Raw genomic sequence first — 27,431 nt, 5'->3', positions numbered from 1 at the left:
TGTTGATAAAGCGAGAGGCAGAGGAATTTTTAGATTATTCTTACAAGAGGGGGATACCCAAATGCTGAGACTGCCGTGTCAAATTTCTAGGCCGTGGCAAGGTCCTCTATAGTTAGCGGTCAAACACTATTATATTTCTAGCCTTGAGTCTTCGGCCTCTTGGGAAAAGGGTGTGAGATTGTTGTTCTTTCATCTTCGTTCTTGACCTATTGCTAGCCATCATTTCGTGTCCTTTCGTATGACGATCGGCCTAACACTTGGTGATTCAGAGAGCGCATCACACCTGCTCAGCTCATAGTACTTTGATGTTTTTTCCCACCTATTTATTACTTATTGTTTGCAACGGAAGTTGTCATATTAAAATTTTTAGGGTGAACATAGAAGGACTTTGTCTGTACCACAAAAAAAATTTACATGCGAAAAAATACTGAGATTAACTTTTCTAATTAGAGATTCAAGCAAATGTAGAAAAGGGTCTACTACTTAAATCCTGAAAATTTCAAGATGATAATGCAATAGGGCAGATCAGAAAAATTTTAGACTTCTAGGTGAACCCCTGATTCTTGCTTAAATGTCATTTATGGGGGGGAGCATCAAAAATCAAAAAATTAATATATTATGGTCATTTATGCATCTTTTTAGCTTTAGCTTTATGCATCTGCTGAAGTTGCACAGGTGATCATTGCTGCTGCACGGAGTGACATGCTGGTTCTTGCATATACTTCTACCACAGCTGGCAGATGCATTTTCACTGCTTAGGGTCCAGGTTGATTCTAGTCCCTAATATTCATTTCATGAGGAGTGTAGAGAAAAAAATCGGCTGATTTCTCGTCTGTTTAATTTCATTCGGATGAATTGATGAAGAAAATTCTTGACACTGTTAACCCCTACCAGAATTGATGATGTTGACTCAATGCTCTCCAATGATTCTCTTTTTTGTTTTATCCTCCAATGTCATGTTTCTGTAAGATTCAACCCAGTAGCCATCTTCTTTTGTTTTGTCCGCTGGTCTCTAAAAATACTTCTTCATACGGGGTGCTTTAACTTTATGCTCCTCCTCGTACTTATATACACAAATATCACATGATTTAAAGTTTCCTTTAAAAATGTATGAGTCCCTTGTCTGTCCATGCTACCATTTATTTGGCCTATTGGAATTTTCCCATAAGTTTTAGCACTTCCTATGGTACCGCAAAATCCATTTAGTCACAGACATTATGAAAGAGAAGCACTTCTCCAAAGTTCACGAACATTTCTAGCCACTCGAGTGGCCACTTCATAGCATGTAGGCTCCTTTCCTGCGCTATCGGATCTAAAAATATCGCGAATGATAAAAAAATATTTCATCACTTCTTTAAAAGTTGGTAACATCGATTTGTTAAACGTCAACGAGATGCCAAAAAAAGGGACAAGTCACCTCACTACGCATTCTTTTTTACCTTCTACCATCTGCCGATTTATACTATCAAAGAAGAGTGCCCTCCTAGGAGCACACCCAAAGTGAATTTTGCTGTATTCAGGGCGTGGGTGGGGGGAGAGGCAAGCAGGGAGGGAAACAAGTGGCCTGCCACTCCGCTATCCGCCACGCTACGTGGACATTGGAATATATTATTCGTGGACGCGCACCCAAATTTTACTTTTATTTTTTGCATAATCTTTTTACACTGAGTATGCATATACTCAGTATATATGCATATACATATGTATATACTGAAAGTAACCATAATGAAAAAGTAGAATTTCATAATTGCAAAAAATATGTTGGTTCAAATAATCTTTATTTGTCTTTTTATTATATTTTTCATGTATGCTTCATGGCATCCATAAGCATTATGGACTGTGAGGTAGTGAGGGGGGGAAGTCCAGGGGGTCAGGAACTCCCAACATATTTGTACACAATTACTTTCCCTCATAAAAAAAACAAAATATTGAAAAACCACGATTACACAAGATTTCTGTGACAAATAAGGTTTTTTTGATTATGAAAAGTTTTAAAATTAGTTTAAAACCCTCTACTTATTGTTAGTACCCTATTTTTCAAAAATTCCCCCTGGTTTTGGCCCCCCCCATTCCTCAAACGAAATTTCTGGCTACCCCAAAGGTTGTAGGGGCCCCCTAAGGCTGGGGCCCGAGACGATTGCCGACCAGCAGACCTGGCCAGACCACCCCTGACTCGAGAGGACAAGTCTGGCAGTGTTAACTGCTGATGCTGTTCACTTCCTGACCGTAACACATTGTTATCTTTGGTGGAGTTATTCCTTAAAAGGTTAAGAAATTCGAGGAACTTCATCTTTCCTGTTTGCATATATGTACGATAAAGGATTATAATTCTTGCTTGAGTAATGTAGTAATTTTCATTTTTGTTCACGTAGAGTTGTATGATATTCCATTTTGAAAGTAGCTTCTTTTTCATACTGTCATATGTGCTTGGTAAGTCACTCACCAGTTGACAGATTTTAGTTTTAACTTGGCCAATTGCCGATACATTTGCTCCACAAAATGTGGTTGGAAATCTTTTATAAATGGGCACGTGCTAAACGCCTAACGCTAAGGATGACCGAGAGAAGGGAATGCTCAGGGATTTGTGAGCCTCAGTGATGACTAGCCCACCAAATGTCATTGCCGTCTTCAGTGGAAGGGATGGGTGCGGGTAGTGAAAATGCTACCAAAAGAAGATCTCCAAAATGAGTGAATCCATGGCTTGTTTCCAACCGCTTTACATCTTTTCTTCAGCAAAAAAGGAATACATAATTGCCGCTATACCCTGAACTTATATTGTTTTCTGACTTTTTCTTAAGCCCTCTTGATATTTTCATTCTGGTCTATTCATCAGCGAATCCAGAGAATACCAGACGCTTCGCTACCACATTAGACCTTGATAATACATAGTAAAGATTAACTGAAATCAAAGTCGATTGAAAAAATTGTTTCTGTGATAACTCTAGTTAAGGATATGCACAAATTTAAGCTAATTACTATTAAATCCATCCGATTTTCGTCACGACAAATACCATTTTTCTCCCGACTGCATAATCATTTTTGCATTTTGACACTGCACTGACAATCTGAATTGCAACAAAATGTCCATAAAGCACAAAGATTAAATAATTATCACAGGTAACTCAATAATCGATTGCAATGGATAGGATGAATGCGATAATGTTTCAAACATCAATAAAATTCTTTCAAAATGCATGGATAGGCAGTAGAATTAAAGCGTATGCTAATGCATTACATCATTGCAAGTATGCACCGCGGGAAGTATGAATTCAAGGAGTTCACCCATAATCAATGCACACTGCATAATTTCAGGGTATTTGAAAATTTCCTTATATATATGCATGTGTATATTTCAATATGCTCATTTTAATAAACCTATTATTATATGAAGTTTCTGATGAACTGGCAAATCAGTGGATAAGTGCAAATTATTCCTTTTCTTTCTTAACACGTTCCGTGCTCATGACGTAACGTATACGTAATGGCAGTCACAACTGAGTGACCGAGGACATATGGTCTACGTCATGATTCCCTCTTGCGTTATATTCCGCCCTGAGCACCAGCCACCGGTGTAAGGGTATGGGAAAGGGTCAGTCTACAGTCTTTGCCTCTTTGCCACGCGGAAAGCTCTGAAAATATTTTTTTTCGATTTTTTCTGTTTTTCTATTTTACCCGGTTTTGCTCTGCGAAGACCTCTTTGGAGGTGGGTTTTTACAATATGTTTCATTATTACTTTCATTTTATAATGCAGAAAGCAGTCATATCTGCTCTCAACTGTTCTTTTAACTTTTTTTAAAAATAAAATTTTACAAATATTCAAAGCAAAATTAAAAAAACATCCTTTTGCAGTTGACAAGGGGAGATAAGATACTTTATTGCAAGGTATTTTGACTTTTTTTAAAGACTTTTCACAAAATTTTCAACATGTATTTATGTAACTGGTTTTACGAGAAGGAATGGAAATATTTTTCCCTTGTTGCTATTCTTATATTTAGTGTTAATTGACGCTGATGTGGTAAATTGCTTGGCTGTTTGCCTAATTTTGAACATACTCCGTAGGTATGTGTAAATCACTTCTTATAATAAATAATAAATGCTTCCTTTCTCATGCCTTTAAAGTTTCCGAGTGAATTTCATTTGCTATGATTTCATCATGGAAAAATATGTTTTTATCGCTATGTTTATTTGCTGCACTTGAACTAATAACCATATTTGCATCAATTTTACAATCACTTTAGTGAAGTCCTTGTTCCACATTGCAATTTATTTTTTAGGCCCAATAGCTAGATTCCCCCATCCTTACGTTCACTTACATTAGTATCAGAGACTCATTACTTGATTTTTTCATGATATTCTAAACCCTTACAAGCATTTTATTTTGCATTCTCCGCAACAAAAAAATGCCTAGGGGAGCAACCTCCCCAAACCCAATCTTATGCCACCGAGCACAGAGAAACTGACCCGGGCCAGGATATATACTGTGCAATGCGTGTCCTGAAGCGAGAATTACTAGATGGAAATATTTAACCATAGAAGAATTTCACAACTTTTTGGCCTTATTTTTCATATAGGAATGATCAAAATTGCCTGACATCTTGCTTACTGGCTGACCTCATCAATATATTAATCGCCAGAATGCCTCTTTAGAAGAGTAATATGGAAATCTGTACATTGGATTAAAAAGAGAGGAAGGAAATAATCACTGCGAATGACGTATGTTATTCACAGATATGTATTTACTATTGATGGGTATAGACTTAGTGAATAACATATGCTAATCACCAAATGAATTATTGATGTTCCTTACTGAGAGTACATCTGTATGTTAAGTACATTTGTACACTGTTTCTTGGTGAATAACAAGTATTATCTTCAATGATTGACCATTTCAAGTCTGTGACAGTTAAATATGCTTTTTTACACTCCCAGAATACTTTGTTCACCAGTTCTTTCCCATACGCTGAATAAGTAAAAATCATTGTGAAATATTAAACAAAAACTAAGAAATTGGCAAAATGTTTTGCCCTGACAAAATGCCCATTTGCTTTATGATCAATTTGACCCACGTTTGAAGCCAAAGCTAACACAAATAGCTCAAGAGAGAAACGATTACTGTGAAGCCATTATATGCAATACATCCTTATAGCAAGGACTCGGAGGCTTGGAGCCATGATGAATGAAATTATATCATGGACAAAGGAGACATACTTGTATTTTAAAATTTTAATTAATAAAAAAAAGGTTCTACACTTATTCCTTTATTTAGTGGGTGCATTTTGGTAAGGCTCATTTAAGACTACCTATTGACCAAAAAATTTGGGGAGTTGAGCCCCCTAGCCCCCCTTCCTGGTTGTAGCTGAGAAGCAATGGTTCAGTGAAGGAGAGTGTAATGTCATCAACTTATCTTCGGAAGTGCTAAGGCCATCAATTTTTCCCCACAAATACCTACAATAGAGAAGTAGGCAGCACACAAAAAATGGAAAAATACCGATCTCTTTATTATTTAAACACTATCCAATTCAACAATTACAAAAATTGGAAAATGTGCCCATTGATTCCATCCTGTACATGATAAGACCTGGCTTAAGTTAATAGAAGGGAAATTCTTCAGTTTGTGGAAATGCAAATGACTCTCAAGAGATCCAGGTTTCTCAAGGCCTATATTTTGTTTAGGAGAGACCACAGTTCGGAAAGCCATCCTTCATTCTTCTTCAGGACAAAACTTTTTATATTCCTCAAAATTTAGATGATACAATGTCTTTCACCATTCTGGGTCATGATGATAATCGCAACATCATTATGCCTCTAATCAGTAATGGGTGGTGCAATCTATAAAAATTTCCGCAGGAAATACAAAGTATTGTCCTTCAATCATTAATCAAGTCAAACCTCGAGCCATCAATTTTATTCAGGACAAAACCCTGACGGTAAAATCGTTCTTAGTGTAAGAGTAACAAATGTTTCAAAAGCTATCCTCTTTGTCCCCAGATTTCATCATCAGGCCTATGATCAGAAAAAAAATCTCTACTAATTTTCGATGTGTGATAAAAAAAAATGGGTCACACATTTTATATCATTTCATCTAGCCACAAGATGACAGGTTTTTTAACAAATTTAGCCATGTTTTTATTATAAGAATTGCACGGATATGTCACATTCTGTAAGATATTTAATTCACCAAGGTTGTAAGAAGACTATTCAAGATTAAAATCAACAGATTTGGGCGTTACTTGGTGGAACGATGAAATATTCATGGTGAAATAAAAACACTGTACTATTCCACAAACTTATATTTTTGCAGTCTACTAGTTTCGACGTTTACACCGTCATTATCAAGACTAACTCAAGGAAACTCAACAATCTCAAACAAGGACTAACTCAAAAAGGAAAAGATTAAGTTAGTCTTGATAATGACGGTGTAAACGTCGAAACTAGTAGACTGCAAAAATATAAGTTTGTGGAATAGTACTGTGTTTTTATTTCACCATGAATATTCAAGATTAGTTATTTGCCAAGTTAGGGTTGATGCACTTCCTAAGTTTCTCAAGGGACACAGCTATTACAAAATTACTTGTTGTGAAGAGCCTGTATGTAAGTATTTAAATACGCACACGCTGTAAATACTTCTTATAAGATGAAGGAGCAACAAAATAAGGACATGGTACTGGGTACAATAGAATTAGTTTATCATTGAAATATAAAAGAAAAAATGCATCATAAGAAATGCATAAAATTATAGTAAAAGGAATTTCTTGATAAAAAATTAATTAAAATGTTCAATGATTTATTAAATTGTCACATCATTATTGTCAATAAAGATTATCAGTCTCTGAGTTATGACATGTGTAGAACAAGACTATACAGTAATAAATAACTTAAGCAGACATTCAGATGAATCAGACAACTAGCAATGTAGCCACTTTATAAAATGTCCAGGTTTTTATACATTGTACTAAACCATAAGTTTCACAACCTCAAAGCAGCATAGGTTCTGGAAATACAATGACCAAAATTTTAAAAACTGTAGAAAATTAATGAAGTACAAAGCTTAATACACATAAAATAATCAATAGCTAACTCAGCAGTTACAAAGTACATTGATTACACAAAGTCGAGGAATTATGAGCAAAACAGGATTAACCTTGTACAGGCAAATACCTCAGTATAATAAAAGCTCAACCTTCAGGTACCTCCAAGTCAACAATATGAATTATTACACACAACAAAAGCTTTTAATAATTACAAAAAACAATAACAAAATTGGAATTTAACAATTATTCTCTCAACACTAAATGCAAGTAATTGATACACTCCAGAGAGCAAAAGATTGACCTTAGTATTCACATGGAGTAAAGAAGCCAAAAACCAGATGTAAAACATGTACGAAACAATTATGTTTCCTATCACATCAATCCAGAAGTTAACACTGGTGCATAATAATAAAAGCAAAAATACTTCAAAAAGTTCTCCATTAGTTAGTAAGCTTGAATTATTTTTCAAAGTTGAAGGAAGACCTCGAGAGCAAAAATTTGCCTTTCACAAAGACAATAATTGCTCGATAAATCTCCAATAACTAGACAACTTCCATCCTTCCTAGGTGACTATCTCGTGGGATTATTGATTTGGGATGAATGTGCAGTTGCTGAGGAAGAAGCTCCTAAGTTAGGGACAGCATTCTCAAGAAATGCCAATCGTCTTTCTCTTATTTCTTCAGCATTAACTTGAGGTTCACCCTGACTACCAGAACAACCTGGAAAGAAAAGCATCAGTGATAGAGGCATCACATAACTTGGCCAATTATAATAAGAACAATAGTAATATTTACAATAGAATCAAGTCTATTGGGAGCGACATATAAACAATAGAATGACCTGTGTAAGTCTCATACCTACTATGACTGTCAATACCCAATTGATCGTTTGCCCTTTTCTTGCACATTTTCATTCATTTTTCCTCCATTTCATTACTTGACAAGTGTAGAAGTGTTCTGATAAAGAGTTACAGTTAGACGTAGTTTTAGGAAAAAAATGACACTGCAAAAAATATTAATTACAGCCAAAATAAATTATATTGTGAAATGAAAATGTCTTCCTCTTGCATCGTTAAAAAATTATACATCATGTGTTTTAAAACACAAGTAGCATTCCAAAATGCGTTATTTGTCGTATTTTTCTTCTTTAAAAACATGTGCCATTGTGTATTTGATTTTATCGATCCTATCAAGTTTGGAGTTTAACTTGAGCATCTTAGTAAGATGTCTCCTAGAGATCAAGCGTGACGGAACAATGAGACTGACATAGGGAGTGTCGATTGGCGCAGAAATATATCCAAACACGTTCAATGAGCAGGTTGCCATCAGAAGAAATGACGATCACGGGAAAGCGAGACAGCATGCAAGCAAACGACTTGACAGGGAGGTGGTAGGAAACATCCATGATCGTTTACATGATACTGGTAACAATCAAGAGAAATGTCACTGAGCGACAGGCATCAATTTTGGGGTAGAAAAAACAGCACACGTTTTTGCTTCAACCGATGAAAACTCAACTGCAGTCTAGGTAAAATGTTTATGCTTTACATTAAACCAAGAATGGGCTATTGCAAGACCCCCGCCATTACGAGAGAGAGCCGTCAATTGACCCTATGATAAACATGTAAAAAATATCTGTTTTTACGAGGCCCTTTTGGTGCTTGCACTCGCCATAGCGAGAGTTTCCATCGACGGAAAATTTTCACCAAGTCACTAATCTCGGTAATTGCTGGCGATCTGTTAAATGAAGTTAACATGGAGTGCTCAGACTCAAATTCAAGTGGTAAACCGTCACTTGATAAATCCGTAGTTCATTTCAGTGAAAATACTGTGACATTTAAATTTGCAAATTTTCGTTCTTCTTATGTCCCTCGGGAAGCAGGAAGCAGTCGACAGCATACCCGCACGTCTGTGAGTTGCGTGAATAGTTTGACGTTAGACACCATGGCCAAAAAACACGAAACACGTCTAGGTCAGAAAATGAAAATAATGGAGCAATATGAGCGTGGCGTAATTAATTTATTTTCCTCTTCACAATTTACAAATAAAACAAAAGAACCCGAGGAATGCAGAACATGAAGAGTTAGGAACTATATTCGGGTGGGTTTTCCCACTTCAACCTTCAATCTAATGAGAAAGGGGCTATGCTTAAGGGGCTAAGGTGGAGTATTTCAGTGATAGATTTAGAATTATGTTTGGAAGGTTGGTTATACTAATTTAAAGCATGTAAGCGTTATCTTCCTTCGTAATTGCTGGTGATGCCTGTGGTGAAAAACCCGAAGCCATGGAGGAAAGGACTCCGATCCTAGTGGAATACCTTAAGAAGTATTTCTTTTTATTCTTAAGAAGTATTTATTTATTTTTTTTTTCTTTTCTTTTGGGAATGTAATATCATGCTTAACATGTGAAAGTTGTGCAATGGTTTTCTCATGGGCCACAGGCCCACGAAATAAACGAATTTATTATTATTATTTCCTGCATGATATAACATAGACGAAACGGAACTCTTTTACAACCTAAACCCCAACAAAACCTTTGAATTATGGGTGTTTCTTGCAATGATGCTTCTAGATAAAGGTAATACCGTATTTCTCCGAATATAGTCCCCCCCCTAATTTTGAGGCTTCAGTTTTGGAAAAAGTTAAAAAAAATGCATTTGAATAGAGTCCCCCCCTTTACTTTTACCACAGGCATTTTTGGAAGAAAAGGGGGGACTATATTCAGACATACACCCATGTCTCGTATAGCGCAATTTCGATATAGCGCAAATTCGTTCCTAGGGGAAACATTGCAACGCAGTGTAGCCTAATCAAAAATCTTAAACGCTCTCGTGATAAAACGTGAACTTGCGCTAAGTACACACGAAATTTCTATCATTTTACGCACATTAATATTATAACTAGCCTCAAATCTTCTTTTTTGTTTATATATTAATCGAAATTCATTGCTGTGCAATGGCCAAAAGTATTACTCGTCATTGGGTCCAGATAGCCGGCCTACCGAAGTATTTTATCTCGTCTCCTTAACAGAATGATAATAAATAATTTAGATTGTTAATTAAGCGTGGGGCTAGTGGAAATGATTTTTTTTTCAGCAATACGGTTTGAGACGTATTTTTGCCGTCAAAGGTTATCGGGCGATTGACTTCCAGGTAGAGGGTCTACGCTAAAGCCTTCAAGGTCATCGGTATTCAAGGGGGAGAAATGGAGCGGTGAACGAGTGGCGCATGAATAGCATCAACACATAAAAGGGTCCGCGATAGAGTCTCAAACACAATGGCTTCGTTCCCTCCCCGCAGTCGTGGGCCTTCTGCGTCTCAGGAATACAGTTCAGCAGTGGAAGGTGATATAGATAGAGCCATACAGAGTAAAAACCAAGAGAATATGGCAAAAAATAGGAATGCGTGTAGAAAAATCAAGCATTTATCAAGAAAAACTATAAACCTAGAAGAGGAATTGAAAGAGGTCAATTGCTTTGAATATGGAGAGCGTCAAAGCGATATTGCGCGGAAGTTTAAACGCACGAAGCCTTCTGAATAAAGACGAAGTTAAAACATCAGTGACCTAAGCCGCGCACCAACTTCAACCAAGCGGTCTACACATACGGAAAGTTCATAGTGAATCAGTACAAAAAGACGAGAGTGGTAATCGCTCCGAGACATTTAGTGAAAGCTCCGGTTGGTTCCAGAATTTAAACGGCAAGCAAGTGTTTTTAGTGCGGCGATATCAGGTGAATCTGCAAGTGTTGATAGCGCAGTCACCGCAACATTTTCTGATGAACTCCAAGCTGTGATTGAAAGTGGATCCTTTTCCCCTCAACTAGTTTTTAGTGTTGACGAGACGACATTCTTTTAGAAAAGAATGCATTCTCGTTCATTCATTTTCAGGGAAGGAAAACCTGGGTCAGGTTTCAAGGCATTTAAAGACTGTTTCACGTAGCTGCTAATGACTCGGAGGACTTCAAATTAAAATGATTTATCATTCATTAACTCCGCTAGCTATGAAATGGCATTCAAAGTAGCATTTTCCTGTCACTTCGATGAGCGAAAAAAGGGCCTAGGTGACACAATAGTTGTTTTAGACAAGTTTGAAAAATCGTCACCTGCCGGCAACGCATTGCGATCCCCTGAGATAGCAGATGTTAGCCCACCCGCACGACAGGAGGGAATTTCAAAAGCACGTAAGAATTTTTTTTAACGTGAATAAAAGTCTTTGAATGTGTGCATACTATCTTTAAAGATGTTTTAAACTATAAAAATTTATATAAATAATGTTTTCTAAGTCTTTTTATGGGAATATAGATGTTTTAGAGGAAATTCAATACCCAAGACCTATGCTACCAGGAATGCATCCCTATCTTCCCAATGTTAAAACGATCTCGTATAACGCAAATTCGTATAGCGCAAAGACCCCTAGGAACGCATCCCTTGCGCTATACGAGACATGGGTATATACGGTATGCACTGATAATGATGACATACGTAAAAAGCTGACGTTATACCTTAAGTTTATATAATTTAAAAAAGTCTGCATTCTTTTTAATGTTTTGCAGTCATTATTTAGAATATTAAATCAATAAATTCATACTTGTAAGTTTTGTTACCCTTAGGGTGCATCAGATGCATATGCTTTTTCATTTTCTCATTGCATATCTTACCCATGGTAGTTATATTAGTCGCAGTTTCTTGCAGCTTGCTTTTGTTTTGCTTAAGTAACATCACCATAATATATGCGTCATGATTTTTGTGAAATAGTATCAAGTTAATATCTTTTCTTATATTACCAATTTTAATACAAATTGTTTTTACTGCAGTGCCGTGGATAAACTCAATGTATTCTTTCAATGACGTCGTGGGTGTAAAATTCAAAATGAAACTTTTTTGGAAACATAGGTAATTTTAATCACATCATTAAGAATGTTGAGCACACTTTTTAGTGGAGACAAAGAAGATATTACATTGGATGATCAAAAAGGTTTCCGAGGCAGGATTGTTCTATCACCTTCCACCTTTTTTGTCTGCAAAAACAAATACGATATGTTATTTCACGTAACTTCCACAAAATGTACGGGAACAATAAACATACATCAATGGAAGCATTTGAGGCATTAAATAACCACGATACTGTTTCATCAGTAATTGTTTGAATTTTCAGCGAAAAATATCAAAATAATGGAATGATCACGTAAAAGCACATAGTACAGAGAAAAGTGGCTTTGTCAGTTGTGTATTGGGATAATGACTGAAAAAGTAATGGTTTGCATGGTTTTCATTTAGTACGGCCCTTATAAATTGAATGGCTAGTTCGTTATTAAGGTAATGAAATTTGGTGTTGCAACAAAAACATCGCCTTTCTCTGGATTTATACGTACGTATATCACAGAGAAAGGTCTCCCTCGCCGCACCAATCCTATTCCTATATGTGTTGATGATAGGTTAATAGGCTCTTATTTAATCCAACTCCGGTAAAGCGACAATTCGCTATTGTGAGAGTTTATCTGAGCACTTTGGGGTCTCGTTTTATTAATGTTGCACTGTAGTTTATATTGGAGGATCTAGGAGAATATCACCTGTTTTAGTGAACTGGATGACCACAGTGTGGACTACACTGAGGGAATGAGTGACCGCAGCATCTATGAAGAGGCAGGGACTGGCATGCAAGTTGTAACACGTAGCGGAAAGGGAAATTCCCCAGGTGCTCATGGGCAACCCCATACTGCAGTTTTTAGGAAAAGCACCTGTTAAAGTCCCATTTGCACTCTTTTTCAGAAATATAGTACTTTACCTCTTCTCTGCAAGTACATGTATGCCACAATGGCTTGGGCAAAAAAGACTATTTCTAATAATGCAACCAATGACGATTATTAGAGATGTGTGAAAATCGCAAATGCGATATAGATGGGATGTGCGCAAATAAATGCGATGAGAGGACTTCTATGGTATTTTTACGCAAATTTGCCTTTCTGGTGGCAAAATTCGTACATTTTGTGCCGAGCGCAGTTTAAATACTCCGCCGACACTCACCGCTTAATGCATGTGAGCGACTGACCAGCTGCTAGTTGGCTGGGACTCTACGTGGCCGCGAACTAAAAGTCGGAGCGGGCAAGCTACACCTCCGCACATTATGTCTTAAGGCCTGGTTACACGGTACATTAACACATACAAGTTAATGTACGTTTGCGTGAATGATTTTGGTGGACCGGAACATGTACGAATGCATGAACCAAATTAGAACAGGTTCTATTTTCCGTTCATGCATTCGCACAAGTTGGGTGGTTACACAGTACATTTTCGTGTCCATACACGCGTTCATACATTTAGACATTAACCCGTATGTGTTAATGTATCGTGTAACCAGGCCTTTATTCCTTAATTTATTACTGTTCTACAACATAGTTATTTAAAATATTCTGTATTTTGTTATATAACTGTGTTTCGCAACATTTTATCGTCATCTACCTCATTATGAAAATAAAAAAAATAGACGCTACAAAATGTGATAAACTGTTATTGAAAGTGCGATAAAATAAAAATGAAAGGGCGATTTTCACGTATCTCTAACGATTATCATTGTTATTAAACAAGGAGTGCTACCAGCTTCCACCAAACATATATAAAAGCTCTGGTTATGCGCTTTGCCACATGGTCCTATTGTTTTTCAGCAAGCTTCCACCCAAAGTTAAGAGAGTAAAGACTAAGTCTCCCTTGAAAAACCAGCTTTGCGAGTTTCATTTGAAAAAATTATTTTATTCAGTGGATGAATTTCTTCATCTGGAACAATTTTTATCTGTACTGTTTTTTTACCTCACTTGATGTGTCATATGTTAGTACAGTGAAACCTCGATGTAGTGAGCATCTTTACATCTTAAACCTCCATACTTCATACCACCTCAACAGTCCCATCAGATTTAGATGTAAATTTATAGGCAAACCTCTATGTAGTGAAACTCTTTATCTCGTAAAACTTCCACTTATCACACCAAGGAGACACCCCCGAGACGGCCTAACTACCTCTGCAAATCGTACCGAGACACCTAGAGACCATTAATGCAGCCGCAATTACGTACATGGAATGACACTTTCAGCGATAGATGTTTCACGCTTTTTTTTCTTATACACCTTTAATGTGCTGTAATTTTCACATCAACCATTAGTTACTGCAATTTTGTTCCATATGAGAGCATACCTAACAGTAAATAAGAAAAAAGGTATCCAACTATCCAAATCTTTTTAAAAGACAGTTGATTTAAGAGGGACAACATCGTTTCCTCTCGAATCATGGTAAAAATCACGGGATAGTGCTCGCTTTCTATTATTAATAAATAATAAATATATGTTCACTAATGCACGCATGTTTGCTTAAACACATAAATATATGGTTTAAAAGACCGTACTGCCTTTCATTTCTGAAGGATATGAAAATATGGTGCCTATCACTAAAACCTCTGTATAGTGAGCCTCCATACAACAAATTGTCTAAATTTTGATCCCCTCCATTATAATGAAAAGAGGTTTTACTGTAATAACAAATTGCCGGACAAATAAAATTAAAATTACATTCACTTTAAACATGAAATATATTCTCTCACCTTTTTCAAATTATTCGATCATGATAGATTGATCCATTATTGTACAGATAAATGAGTGAAGACTAGAGAGCAGTATCGTGTAGCAGCAGCTGACAGAATACAGTGAGTCCTCGTTCTACGTCACCCCGTTTAACGTCATTTCGCGATAACGTCACGAAAATTTTGAGACCGTCATTCGTTTATCGCACCTACGCTTCGCGATAACGTCAAGTCTTTTAAATTTCGCGCAAAAAAAGGCGAAGCGGCGGGCGTTGCAGGTTGCTGGTTTCGTGGGCGGTAATACAGTCAGTCTAAGTAAAGTGTAAAACGGTGAGTTTATTCTTAATTGCGATTACGGTTTTAGCAAAATGAATTCTTGCGTAGGTGCGCAAGGTTTTACTTGACATAATGGTTTTCAGGAACCTAAAAAGTGATTTCAAGGCATTTTTCCGTGTAGAACTCGGAGTTTTTGTCGTCACTTTTTTCGCCGAGTTCACAATAATTTTGGTTCCTGTAACTGCGACGATGTTTCAGCGATGATGATGCCCAGGCAACACTTGCCCGGGCGACCACCATAGCAGAGCCGAAAAGCAAATGCTGGAAGATACAAAAATGGAGAAGGATTTACGTCACTGCTACTATTGACGTCGATGAAGAAAGGAACTCGTATTTACGCGATAGTTTGGCATTCCCACCGTAAAAAATGCCCCATATATGATACGATAACATTTTTTTCGCGTAGGAATTGTGAGGTCTAGGAGCCGATATTCACTTTTTACATTGTTTCTTATGGGATATTATGCTTCGAATAGCGTCATTTCGTTTATCGTCACATTTTTCAGGAACGGTAAGTGACGTTAAACGAGGACTCACTGTACAACATTCTTTTAATCTTATAAATATTCCACTTTTTGACCAAGATATTTCTCAGTTACAGCAGAGATTGGGGATTCTCTCTAATCCAAAATTTCAATTCATTAGAAGAATTCTGTGTGTACATGGAAGGGAAAGATGATTTACTGGGAAAAGAAAAACATTTCTCATTCAGCCATTCCCTTCAAAGTTAAAAATAAAAAAAAAGGAAATTTATTACAGAAAACAACGTCACCACCTCTCCACTGAGCTCAAAACAGCGGCATGAACAAAATGTAACATGGTGTAATTTAGGAAAAGTGTTCACAATATCAGGAAGGATATTCATACTATTGTAGCCTTTGTTATACAGTAAAACCTGCAAGCAATGAATTTGTTGGGACCGGAAAAATCATGACTTCGCTGAAGAGGGTTTCTTTATATGGAGGTGATATGCCGTTGCGTCTTCAAAAGGGCATCCAAGTGCTTTGTGATGCGAGTAAATTTCTCAATCTAGCTTTCTCCTATGGTGATGATAAATAATTGTTACTATTTACTATCACATACTGTGGCTATCACCATGTGAAATTCAATCTGTGTATTTCTGATTGAAATCACTGTTTTCCTTTCAATTCTGCCCTGTTTACTTTCGTTATGGTTTGAAATTTAAGGAACGTCAAAATTAAAGAGCTCCATAATTTTGCATATATTCGATATTATTCTCGGAGCGCAATAATTTAAATCGATATCATTGGCAGTTTCATGTAGCAATTTTGTTTGAAATGCAAACTTAATACATTCCCATGGTTATTGATTAAAATTTATGAATGCTGCAATTTCTTTGTAAAATGCATAAGGATGCATTCCCCTTCACTCTTTTACTTCAATTAAACTCAGGGGCTGGTGACTTCCCCCTAGTTAATGTCATAATTGTAATGTCTCTTAAAAACAATACAACACGCATTCAGTCTATACCACAGATTTTTCATCAAATTTACCCAAGTCAAAGGTATGTGAAACTCAAAGCTAGGTAGGTCTAATACATGGATGGCACTTGATTCACATCCTTTATGATGTTAAAATAACATCAATTTCATAATAACACAACACCACTTTTGCAAAAAAAACACCTTTTGCATATCTATACTTATTTCACATTATAAATCAAGGGAAGAAGTCCTTCGATTGCTTTTATTGTTGCTTCTCCCTCTGCAACAATGTCATGCTATCACTCATTCTGATGAATGGTAGAATGACTGTAATTAATCTATATGAACCACAATGGACTCTAGATCTATTTTGCTATTGATTGCTGTCAATGATAACAAATAAATAAAAAGTGATATTCATACTTTTAAATATTAAACTTACATTCTAAGCTCATTTGTAAGGCTTTCTGCAACTCCTCATCTCCCTCATCATCCGGTGTCTCATTCTGTAGCCTAGATACAGGCTCTGGAGACTCATTCTGAACTTCCAGGCTTAATCGAAGAGCTTCCCTAAGTTGTTGATCGTCCTCGACACTGACCTCACTTTTTAATACCACTCTAGGCTGTGATTCCGCTACAGGACCGTCAACTTCTGCTCTACTGGCCCTGTAATTTAAAAGAATATGAGTTACTTCATGCACATACAGAAAATAAATGATATACATATATCCATCAAGAGCAAATTGTAATACACCAGAATACAAACACTCCATGGGTGGGAAGGTTTCATTAGGTTTTAAAAATTCATAGCAAATTACCTGGAGTGACAGAAAGTTTCTAAAGCAAATTAATTCCTGTTTGAATGCTAAAAAAGATGAGTATAAAATAAGTGAGCCAAACGAATGCAAGATGAGTGCAGGTCTACTTTAGAAGCAGGTTGACTTTCACCCATGATTTGAAATCAAAAAGCTTTCAATGAAGGGTCACATCCTTCCACTGGTAAACAACCTTATAGGTATGCCACACAATATTGTACCTCTCTCACCTTGGAAATTCAAGTCTTAAATTAAAATTGATTCTTTACATTTTCCTTGAATACATCTGTATAGGTGTATCCATCAACTTTCAAAGCTCTAGGGCACAGCCCTGGCTGCCCATTTCTGCAATGCCACTTTTCAGTGATACAATTCAAGTAAAATTTTGATCCACAAGGGACCTAGGTAACTCAGCTACAATAAACATTTAGCTAATTTATATTAGAGTATGTCGAACACAGTGACTCAATTAAATTTGATGGCAACACTTCAGAAAATAATCCAAATCTTACCATGAAAATATGTATACACACACATTTAAATAACTAAGCAATGAGGGTTCTAATGAGTACATAAAGTTGGTCTGAAAAGGAAAGTAACAGATATTTCTCCAATGATTATTTCACCAAAAGGTAGCACACTATTTCAACAAAAAGCACTGCTCAAGCCCATCAAAATTTCTCCCTTCAGGAGAAAGGTCTGGCCAGGTCAGCGATTGCCGAGGGCCCCGAGCTTAGGGGCCCCCACAATGCTCGCATTTATCGTGAAGTGTATCTATATGAAAGGTGTTACAAAAAAAGGATAAGATTCCTGGAACCAAAGTTTTTTTGTAATTATAAAGTTCAACGTTTTCATAAGTAGCTTCATTTACAACATACTAACTGAGAAAATATCATATAAAATAAAGGTGTTAGAAGATTAAAGAGAACCTGGCGCTTATTTGAAAGGGCTGTTGGAAAAGGTCTTTTTTGAGAAATTTTAGATTACAGTGCAATTACATGGAACAAATTCACTAAATAGTTAATAGAACCATAATACATTATTACTATATCTTAGCTCTAAAATAGTATTTTTTCATTACTTATATAGAGGGTTCCCACTCAATCTAAATTATAAAATTAACGGTTTTTTTCCAGGTTTTCATGGTCTTCAAATTCACGGTTTGTAGATAAACCATTTTAGGCAGAAATATTGATCATGTAACAATCATCGACTCACGTTAACTACAAATTTAACAAATGCAACAGACACAATGAATGCAATCAAAGTGCTATTTCTTCTGACATCACATATCGTTTGCAAAATTCAGCTCCGGCAAAAGGTTGTGAGTGGGGAAAATAAAGGGACCAGGGCGTCAGGGAAGTTAAGCAGAGCCTGAGTTTTTGCAAGTGTTAATGAACACTTTGGTTACCAGTCTTCTAGCTTTGGTACAGGCTTAAGGTCTTTGTGTCATCATGGCACACGGACCAATAATAGGGTGGTTTCCTATTATTTTTTTATTGCCTAAATCGAAAGATTATTACTCCAGGAGTACGTATTTCACGCTTTTAGATTTATAAATGACAATATCTATTTTTCGCGATTAAATGAAAAGTGAAAATTTTCAAGCGCGCGAAAATGCGACGCGTAAGTAGAAATGATGGGAAAAAGTCCGTGCGACGCATTTCTGGTTCCCCCTCCCGCCTTGTGAGGTGACCTTGATCGAGGCTCTGAGCGCTGATAGGACGCAGGATGCTAGTGGGTAGCTGAGTACCTTGCTGGCTGGTAGCGCTTGGCTTAAAAAAGGTTTATTAATAACTTATCAAACGAGGAAAACTTTTCGACCTTAGCCAGTTTTAATAAGTGATTGTTAAGACATGTTTCCCTGAGCTCTGCGCCTCATGCATGCAATGGTAACCTCAGATGACGTATAACTCCTATCTTCTCGTATAGAAACTAGGTCCCTGTGACGTCACGTGGAGTGGCATCGCATGGGCGCCAATCTGGCCCTTTTCAAATGAGGATAAAAATGGACCATTGCCATTCGTCTAACCCGGTATTTCTAAAACAAAATAATTTGTATATTATGAATACACTAATGGTGGGTAACGAATCGCAATCAATGCCTTTCGTTTTCTTTGATGAAGGAAATCACCCTATAGCTCTTGAATATATGTGTGCAGATAAATCCGTGGCCATTGGAAAAATCAAGATTGACAGATTTTTAAGGTTTTATGACGAAATTCACCGCTTTTTCCATGGTATAAGAAATTCACGTCTTATTCATGGTTTCAAGGTTGAGTGGGAATCCTGTTATATCTGGTTTTTAAGAGCCAGAATAATGTCAAAATCGATTTCCGGGTATGCAATTTCCTAGAATTTTCCAGGGGGAGGCCCAGGATGAGGAGGAGGGTCCCATAATGAGTCCCAGCCGAGGGCCCCCAATCACCCCAGACCGCCTCTTCTTTTCATATCTCAAAATTGATGCCAATTCAATTCAATTTACCGTAGCTTCATAAGGAATGATATGTCTAAGCAGTCATTTGTAGACATGATTCGTTTTTACATTAATAAAGAGGAAAACCAATTTTCCAACATCTACTCATACAGATGTGACCCAAAAAAAGATACCACATTATCCCCAGTGAAAATTGATTCTTAACTTGAAAGAGAATGTTTTACAAAATTTAAGAACATAAACTTAGAACATAGAATATAACACTGCACACCCCATATTTTTCATAATATTTTCATGATGTCTGCGGTAAAAACTCCAAATCTCTATACTCTACATTGATATTATACAAGTAACATTGTATAGCATTGCCATTTAAAGATAAAGCACCTATCTGCTCTTTCTTTTCACTTTCTACAAAAGTAGTGTGCCCCCTTAAAAACAGTTTAACTATGAAAAAGCAATGCATTTTTATCTTGATATTTGCACGATGAAGAAAGCTAAGACACCGTAGTTGTACTAGGTGTAACAGTTTAATATTGGAATGCTATTAACTATTTTAAGAAACATTAATATCTTACAGCAGTGCCCTTTGAAGTTCTTCGTCATCATCCTCTTCATCACACAATAAAGTACTTTCAAGCTTACTTGTTGTTTCACTTCTATGTCTTTGAAAAGATTCCTTGTCACTTTGTGACAAACTAGTAGAACCACCACCGAGAACATTTCCTACACCACCAAATACAGTCGTAGCACTACTCGATTTAGAGTTGGAGCTGGTGTTTGGAGTCTTAGAGGGTTTACTTAAAAGTTGGGGTTTTACGGTTTGCACAGCTGGGCACACACGGAGAAGATTATCAGCATCACTTTCAGGCAAAACTCCATTAACAACGAAAATGGAATAACCTGAAAAAAACAGTACTCGTCAACAAGTTTCCATTGCGCTAACAATCAACAAAATTGACAGCTCTTAAAACTAGAGACAGTACCTTCCTGTTGCAGTTGAGCTAAGAACATTGCAAGGTAAGTGTTGGACAGAAGTTCAGGCCCAGTAAGCATTGAGTTGAGATTGAACCACTGGTTACCAAGCCGCCGTATAGTAAACCAATGATCACGATAATTGCAAATATAAGCTTGCATATCCCTACAATGAAGTCACGAACAATGAACTTACACTTCCGCAGTCAAAGGAACATGATCCAAAGTATTCAAAAGTGACTAAAACATAGCAATTGACCAACAATATGACCTCTTGTTCCTACATCATGGACTGAAAAAAGTGAAGCAACATATTCAAGACATTTCTCTGCTGATCTTATGCCTTAGGAGCAAAAGGTCACCTTGCCAGTCATAAAATAACTCAAATCTATGGCACTTACTAGGGATGGAATTATGTCTCTTGTGTCAATTCTTTTTATAAAATCAGAGCCATAATAGCAGCCACCAGAAGTTAACAATAACATAATTAAAGTTAAATTGTCTCACTATCACTTGCTTTGCATGTGATGAAACATTAATGATTATTGCTACATATTTTCCTTCACAGACAATAAAACTTTATCATACAAATCGTATAATAAATGTCATTAAAAATACATCTAATAAAAACCACAAATATTTACAAGGAACAGAAGGCGAATAGAAAATAACAAGCATTTTCTACTTAGTTATTCAAAGACAGGGTATCACAAACTTACGTCGGGCATTTTTGAGCCATTAAAGCCACTTGCTCAGAGCTACTGTAAGGAACTAGTTCAAGTCCCCAAACTTCTAATGCACTGCTGATTACTTGCACAGAAAAATAGCCACTGTCATCCATATTTCCAGAGGGTTGCTAGAGAAAACGAAAGAAAAGGCTTCAGTTACCCTAAGGGAGGGAAGTTGAGAGAGCAATACAGCAAACACAAAAGCGCGATTGTTTTTCGAGAATTAAAAAATACATTGCAGGCATAACTGCAAATTAAATGGACGGCCGATCAACAATTCATTCCACAATTACATGAACTGCAGAGACGTCACGATAACGAGCCATTCAGTAAGATGGTTTGAGATCGAAATGGATGCAAAATGTAGATGACTCTTAAAACATACCTCCAAAAACTTTCTATAGTCATCGCTGTCAACCCCTGATTCTGCCATTCTTTTCCTTTCTTCATCATCCATCTGTTGAGCTAATGAGGCTAGCTCTACAGGACTAAAGTAGGGACCCTGAAGAAGGGCGTTCAAGCAATGTTGAGCGCAAAGCGAGCCTTCTTGCTGTAACAACCAAAGCATTTACATCTATAAATGTTTCTAAATAAGCAGTATTCCCAAGTAGCTTGAGTAATAACAGGGAAAATATTACCTTTTCGTGAAATATAACCTCCATCATAAAATGAGTGCAAACAGTAAATCCGTTTCGCTTAGCCTCACTTTCTGTTCAATAGTAGCTGAGGGATTATAATACAGTCCAGTTTGCAAAATATTACACCTGAATACAGATTGGGTGTTGTTATAATGAATGTAATCGACATTAGACAAAATTTGCACCACACCAAATTTATTGACTGCGCATATCGGTATTACGCAACCTAGTGGGCGAAATGTGAAATAAATAGACTTTTGAACAGTTGAAGAGCGTTGTTCGCGATTCTCTTGAACTCCTGATGAGATGGTTATATAAAGAAGGATAGCCAAACGTTTGAAGTCAGGTACGAATGTACGCGTATTAAATATTTGTTTGACCTACGATTAAATGGCCAAGGAAATTGCAGCTTTTACATTTTTGAGAAGGTACGCTCTAAGCATAATTTTTCCTTCCGCTGTAGCGACTGCAATTTTCCTGGACCTCTCTCGTACAAAAAAGTGGAAAACATCGCAGGAACTCGCCAAAGATACTGAGACTTTACACTAAAGGTAATTAAAAGCTTGTATTAAATTCTAAATTTGAACTTTTTTGATATAGTTTCCTAGATAGCTCGGGGGTGCTATTTGAAACCTTGATTATTGCAGGACTTGCCTCACTTTAATCGACTAGAAAGACTAAATAGGAGCTTTTTTTTAGGATGGCGTTATTTGGGATCACTAGAGAATACATATGGATAGTGCTGCCGCTGTCAGGATATTTTCTGGGAAGATACTTTGATAATTTGGAGACCGAGAGAATGACCTTATTTCGTGATAGAAGTGCTTTATATGGAAGAGTGCTGCAGCCTGGAGAAAAGCCTAGCTGGCCGTAATATGGATTGGACCTCTGTGGTTATGCAATAATTCATTACAGATGTTGGTAGAAGTATACTTATTTAAAAATAAATGTAATTTTTATTAGTAAGGTATCTCTCGTGTTGTTTCCCATACCCCGGTATTGGACTATGATTACTCCTACCTCTTGAGGACAATCTGCTCCTAATGTTTTGGTTGTTGATGAGTATTCCCTTAGGAATTGCTAACGAAAGTATACGACATTTCCCACTTTCAGTAGTTTTTATTTACTTTCACTTCGACGAGGGAATAGATGCATAGAATTATGTCGGTTTTGGTGAAAACGATATATATTTTGTTTTGTACACCTTGACATTATGAGTCGTTTTAATGGATGGGAGGATCTAGTGAGTGAACAAATGTGTTTTTGATGTCAGTGTTTTGTATTGCCTCAGATTTATTAGAGGTAGCAAAACTAAAAGTTGAGGAATCTTCTAAATCATCCTCTTGGGTAGCAATATGCATAAGTTAGGAAGAGGGTGAGAAGCATGCAGAACTGGCTCGGTGGCCACTAATTGCCTTGCTATAATCATATCCTGGGCTCGAGACAGAAGAGTGTATATTGGGTTTCCTTACTCCTGCTTGTGCCACATTGATTCCCATCTTGCTTTGAGACAATGTCTCCACCTGAGAGTTGTCTATCCCAGGCGATGACTGCTTTCAGCCCCTTATGCATGATTCAATTTAGATAACCTGGAAATGAAATCACTCGATGGGAATCAGGTTGGTGTAACTGCGAGAGATTTGGCTTCCCCCACACTCGGTCCAGGTTCAAATCCCAGCAGATGCTGATATTTTTCAGAGATTGCCTAATCTTTGCTTCAGTGATCTGTCCGTCAAATGGACATTATGCCGTGGTCCCCTTATTGCCTTCTATTTAGAGCACGTTAATGACGATGGTGGGTTCCTGTCCACCCTTCCCTCCCTACCTGTCTGTCATGGCACAAATTACCTCAGCTGTCGGTTGCTTGCTCCACCACCACTTGATTCTGTCTCTTACAAGTTCTAATTTCATGCCCAGGTAAAGAATACTTGGTAGTCATTCTATGCAGCTGGGATAGTCTTTTCTCATGCACAAGTACATGGTTCTATTATAATTGCAGTTTGAATTATTATAATTTTCAGATTATCATGCGTTATTCATCCTCAACCCCTCCACTGCTGCTTTAAATGCTGAGTACTAAATTGGAGGTCCCATTTCATCCTAATGGACTTTATTTTTACTGTTTATTGCTTTCGTAGTAGGGCTCTCCTTTGTAAAACTTTTCCCGATATTCCTTTCATCTCCTCACTTTGTTGCGATTTTAAATCATAAGGTCTTTATTCTTATTCCTCATGGAATTGAATCCTATGCCCCTTACCTTGAACTGATTCCTCACTGTTCTATGTGTAGCGTCTAGCACTCCCTTTGCAATATTATTTTCATGATCTCATTCATCCACATTCCTCTAGCTTTCCTGTTGATTTCGGTCCTTTGTCCATCTCAATAAAGTTACCCATTAGTTTTCACATTGTTATACTTTCTTCTTCCTCCAATGAGGTTTAGACTTCCTGCATGGTCCACAGCGTTTTCTTGTCAACTTTTTCTTAAGCTGATACCTAAGGCCTGCTTCTAATGCTTTTCCAGCTCTCTTCCATTCATTTCTGGCTCACATTATTTCCTATTTTAAACTACTCTGCTTTTTGATATGACTGTTGATGTTAAGCATCATTCAATTCATTCTACTTGTCCAATGTTCTTCAGTTTTTTTATTATTTTAGGTGGCATCATTATTGTCACTTAATTATGGTCCCTGTGAACTGACCTTGGGTAGCTTTTGCAGTATCTGGTTACTCATTACATTAACCCATACAAATTAAAGTCTAAATACATGAAAAATTTTGGTGGACCAGAATTGAAAATGTAAGATTGTATGAGCCAAAATAAGAACGGGTTCACAAGTTGGGTGGTTACACAAGGCATTTTTGCATGCATGTATGGATTCAGTGGTGTAGCAAGGGGGGAGGTTTGGGGGATAAAACCCCCTCCCAGAGCTCAAAGAAATTTTTAAGTTAAATCTATTTTACTTAATTGGATTAATATTATTTATGGAATAGTGTGAGGATTAATACAATATCCCTCAGAAGGCCGTAATACTCACTATTTTGAAACGTTTATCTTAATTGTTTTCTGGCAGAGGGTCCTTGCACCTCCTGCTTACCCTTTTGATTATGCCATACCCCCAAGTATAAGTTGTGCCTGAAACATCCTCTAGCCTTAATTCTTAGCTGCGCCCCTGCATGGATTAATGTACTGTGTAAGCAGGCCTTTAGAAATTGTTGTACGTCTATGTATTTTTCATAGGTGTGCATTTTGAAATGGCAATTAAATAATAAGTTAGCAACTACTAGCCTATGTACTGCTTAGTATTCTATTTGCCTTTCTCCTTAATTTTTTTTTCTTAGTCCAAAATCTCCAGTTTATCATCCATCTTGACCTTTGACAGCAGCATTCCTATCTAAAATAATGTTTCTTCATCACTTACCTGCTTGATTCTGGGATACCTTGGTAAATTAAATGTCCTCCATTTTTTCACTGTATGTTGTAGGCATGTAAACCTGTACAGTAGGTGTCACTAGATCTTTGCCTATGCTATCCTTTAATCCAGCAGCCCACCACTTTTTAGAAAGTATTATCTCCACTTTTCCATTGCCATTTAGCAATCCTGTTGCTTCCAATCCACTTTTTCAGACATCTGTATTTAGCTGATTTATGATGTCTAGGCTCATTCTTATAATTTCCTTCTTCAGGTTCTCTGGTCCTCCTCTGGTCTAATGGTATTTCATGTTCCTTATTCCTATCCTTAACATTTTTACGCTAGACTGATGTACTCTCTGAAGATCTGAATGGGGGATTACTTTTCCTCGAGAGTATTTTACTCAAGGAGGTTCCTTTGTGACTCATTGCTAGATAAAGGAGTAGAGTAGCTGTGACTCCTAAGTGCAGTAATATGGTGGTTTCCCCCTACCTTCCACATCAAAATACTCCATTTGTTAAAGTAAATATCTCTATGCCTTAACTGGAATGAGTTTAGATGTACTGACAATGTGGTCCTCATATTTACTCCCAGGAATAAGAACTGCAACCAGCTCCTTCAGATGATGAGAGGCTGTTGGCAGCCCCCATCGCCAAGTCCCAGCATCTTGACTGGTTACTCTATTTAAATAATTTACCTTGAGTCAAGATCAATATCACCTCAGCATGCTGTTTTTGTCCATAACTGATTAAGTAAACTTGCTAATCTCACCAGTAACTCCTATTCCTAGAGGTCGACATAACATCTTCTATCCGGTACATAGTTGTACTTGGCCATGAAATATACCTCCATTAATGACAATATTATTTATAGCATATCTTGTCTACAACTTCTGTTCACCATGAGTAAGAATTTCTAATTAATTACACGCATAATGTAACTCAGTTTGTCAATTTTAGAGCCAGTAAAAATAATTTAATGTACTTATTAAATTGTCTATAGACTTCAGGAATGTAGACAAGAGAAAAATTGATTCTGTACTTGAGCGTAGGTTTCTGCAGCAATGCATATAATGAACGAAGGATTCTGGGTAAGATGCCTGGTCATTTTGCTTCCACATATACATAGTGATAAGAATATAGAAGGACGAAGAATGAAGGAGGATGTGAGGGCAAGCAGATGTAGTATGTATAGCCATTGCTGAGCGTGCATGGAGTGAGGTGGGCTACAAAATTGATTTTGAATGGGCAAAGATATTAGCAAAGGAGAGCTGCAACTATCCAAAGCATATCAGAGAAGCCTCAAACAATGGCTATCCAATCAAGGAGAGGCAGCATCATACATGGTGGTGAAATAACAGACTTCTCACCTTTAAAATAAAAAAAAGCATGATGACTTTTCAAACTCTTGTCACACCAAGTGTACATGGCTGGAGAATCCAGAATACTACCCTCATCACTTTGGCATTGTGAGGCAACTTCAGTAAAAACAATAAGCAACTTTTCAAGTCAGCATTACTCAGGTTGACAGCTTAACTTTACAGCATCTGCAATCAGCTAGGTTTCATTATGAGATCAATTGAAATCAGCCTGTACTAAACTGACTGCCTACCTATGTCAGCACACACTCCTTAACTCTCACACAATTTTGTTTTAACCAATGACAGACTGACGTAAGCTACCTCAAAAACAAAACCTTTGTTGGCATAAATGATAGAATCACATTGATTTAAATCGTGTCTTCATTCCCAATGTCAATCACCTAATTTAAAGAAAGTAAAAAACCAAGTGTTGCTGTAGGCAGGGAAAAGTAGGAAAGGAAGATAAAACAAGGGAGTGTTTGGGAGGCTGGCTTGGGCATTGACAGGTGTATGATCAAATGATATATGTATAATCAATGCTCAAATGATACCGTATATGTCTGAATATAGTCCCCCCTTTTTTTCCAAAAATGCTAGTGATGTAAAGTTAAGGAGGGGACTATATTCAAACCCATTTTTTTAATATTTTCCCGAAACCCAAGCCTCAAAATAAGGGGGGGCTATATTCA

The 27,431-nt window shown here is 37.0% G+C and overlaps 1 protein-coding gene and 1 long non-coding RNA gene across 3 annotated transcripts; one reads left to right on the top strand and one right to left on the bottom strand.

Moving 5' to 3' along the window:
- Positions 1-6,767: 6,767 nt before the first annotated feature.
- Positions 6,768-22,179, bottom strand: LOC124158908 (ataxin-3-like). Of its 2 annotated transcripts, none has more exons than XM_046534321.1 (7): positions 21,971-22,174; positions 21,718-21,882; positions 21,324-21,460; positions 20,616-20,770; positions 20,208-20,532; positions 16,820-17,043; positions 6,768-7,750 (listed from the first exon to the last, which is right to left on the bottom strand). In XM_046534321.1, the coding sequence occupies exons 1-7, from the start codon at positions 21,995-21,997 to the stop codon at positions 7,602-7,604; spliced, it is 1,182 nt and encodes a 393-aa protein (XP_046390277.1). In that variant the 5' UTR covers positions 21,998-22,174; the 3' UTR covers positions 6,768-7,601. The 2 variants fall into 2 exon arrangements, with proteins under 2 accessions (XP_046390277.1, XP_046390278.1); XM_046534322.1 differs by lacking the exon at positions 6,768-7,750 and adding an exon at positions 11,970-12,046 and having other exon boundaries at positions 21,971-22,179.
- A 40-nt stretch (positions 22,180-22,219) lies between these two features.
- On the top strand, positions 22,220-22,940 carry LOC124158909. The gene is made up of 3 exons (XR_006864884.1): positions 22,220-22,316; positions 22,434-22,521; positions 22,670-22,940. It is a non-coding gene; the product is annotated as an uncharacterized LOC124158909 (long non-coding RNA).
- Positions 22,941-27,431: the final 4,491 nt, after the last annotated feature.

Source organism: Ischnura elegans, chromosome 5, assembly GCF_921293095.1.
Source record: "Ischnura elegans chromosome 5, ioIscEleg1.1, whole genome shotgun sequence".
Lineage (NCBI taxonomy): Eukaryota > Metazoa > Arthropoda > Insecta > Odonata > Coenagrionidae > Ischnura > Ischnura elegans.
This window is presented reverse-complemented; position numbering and strand designations above follow the sequence as displayed.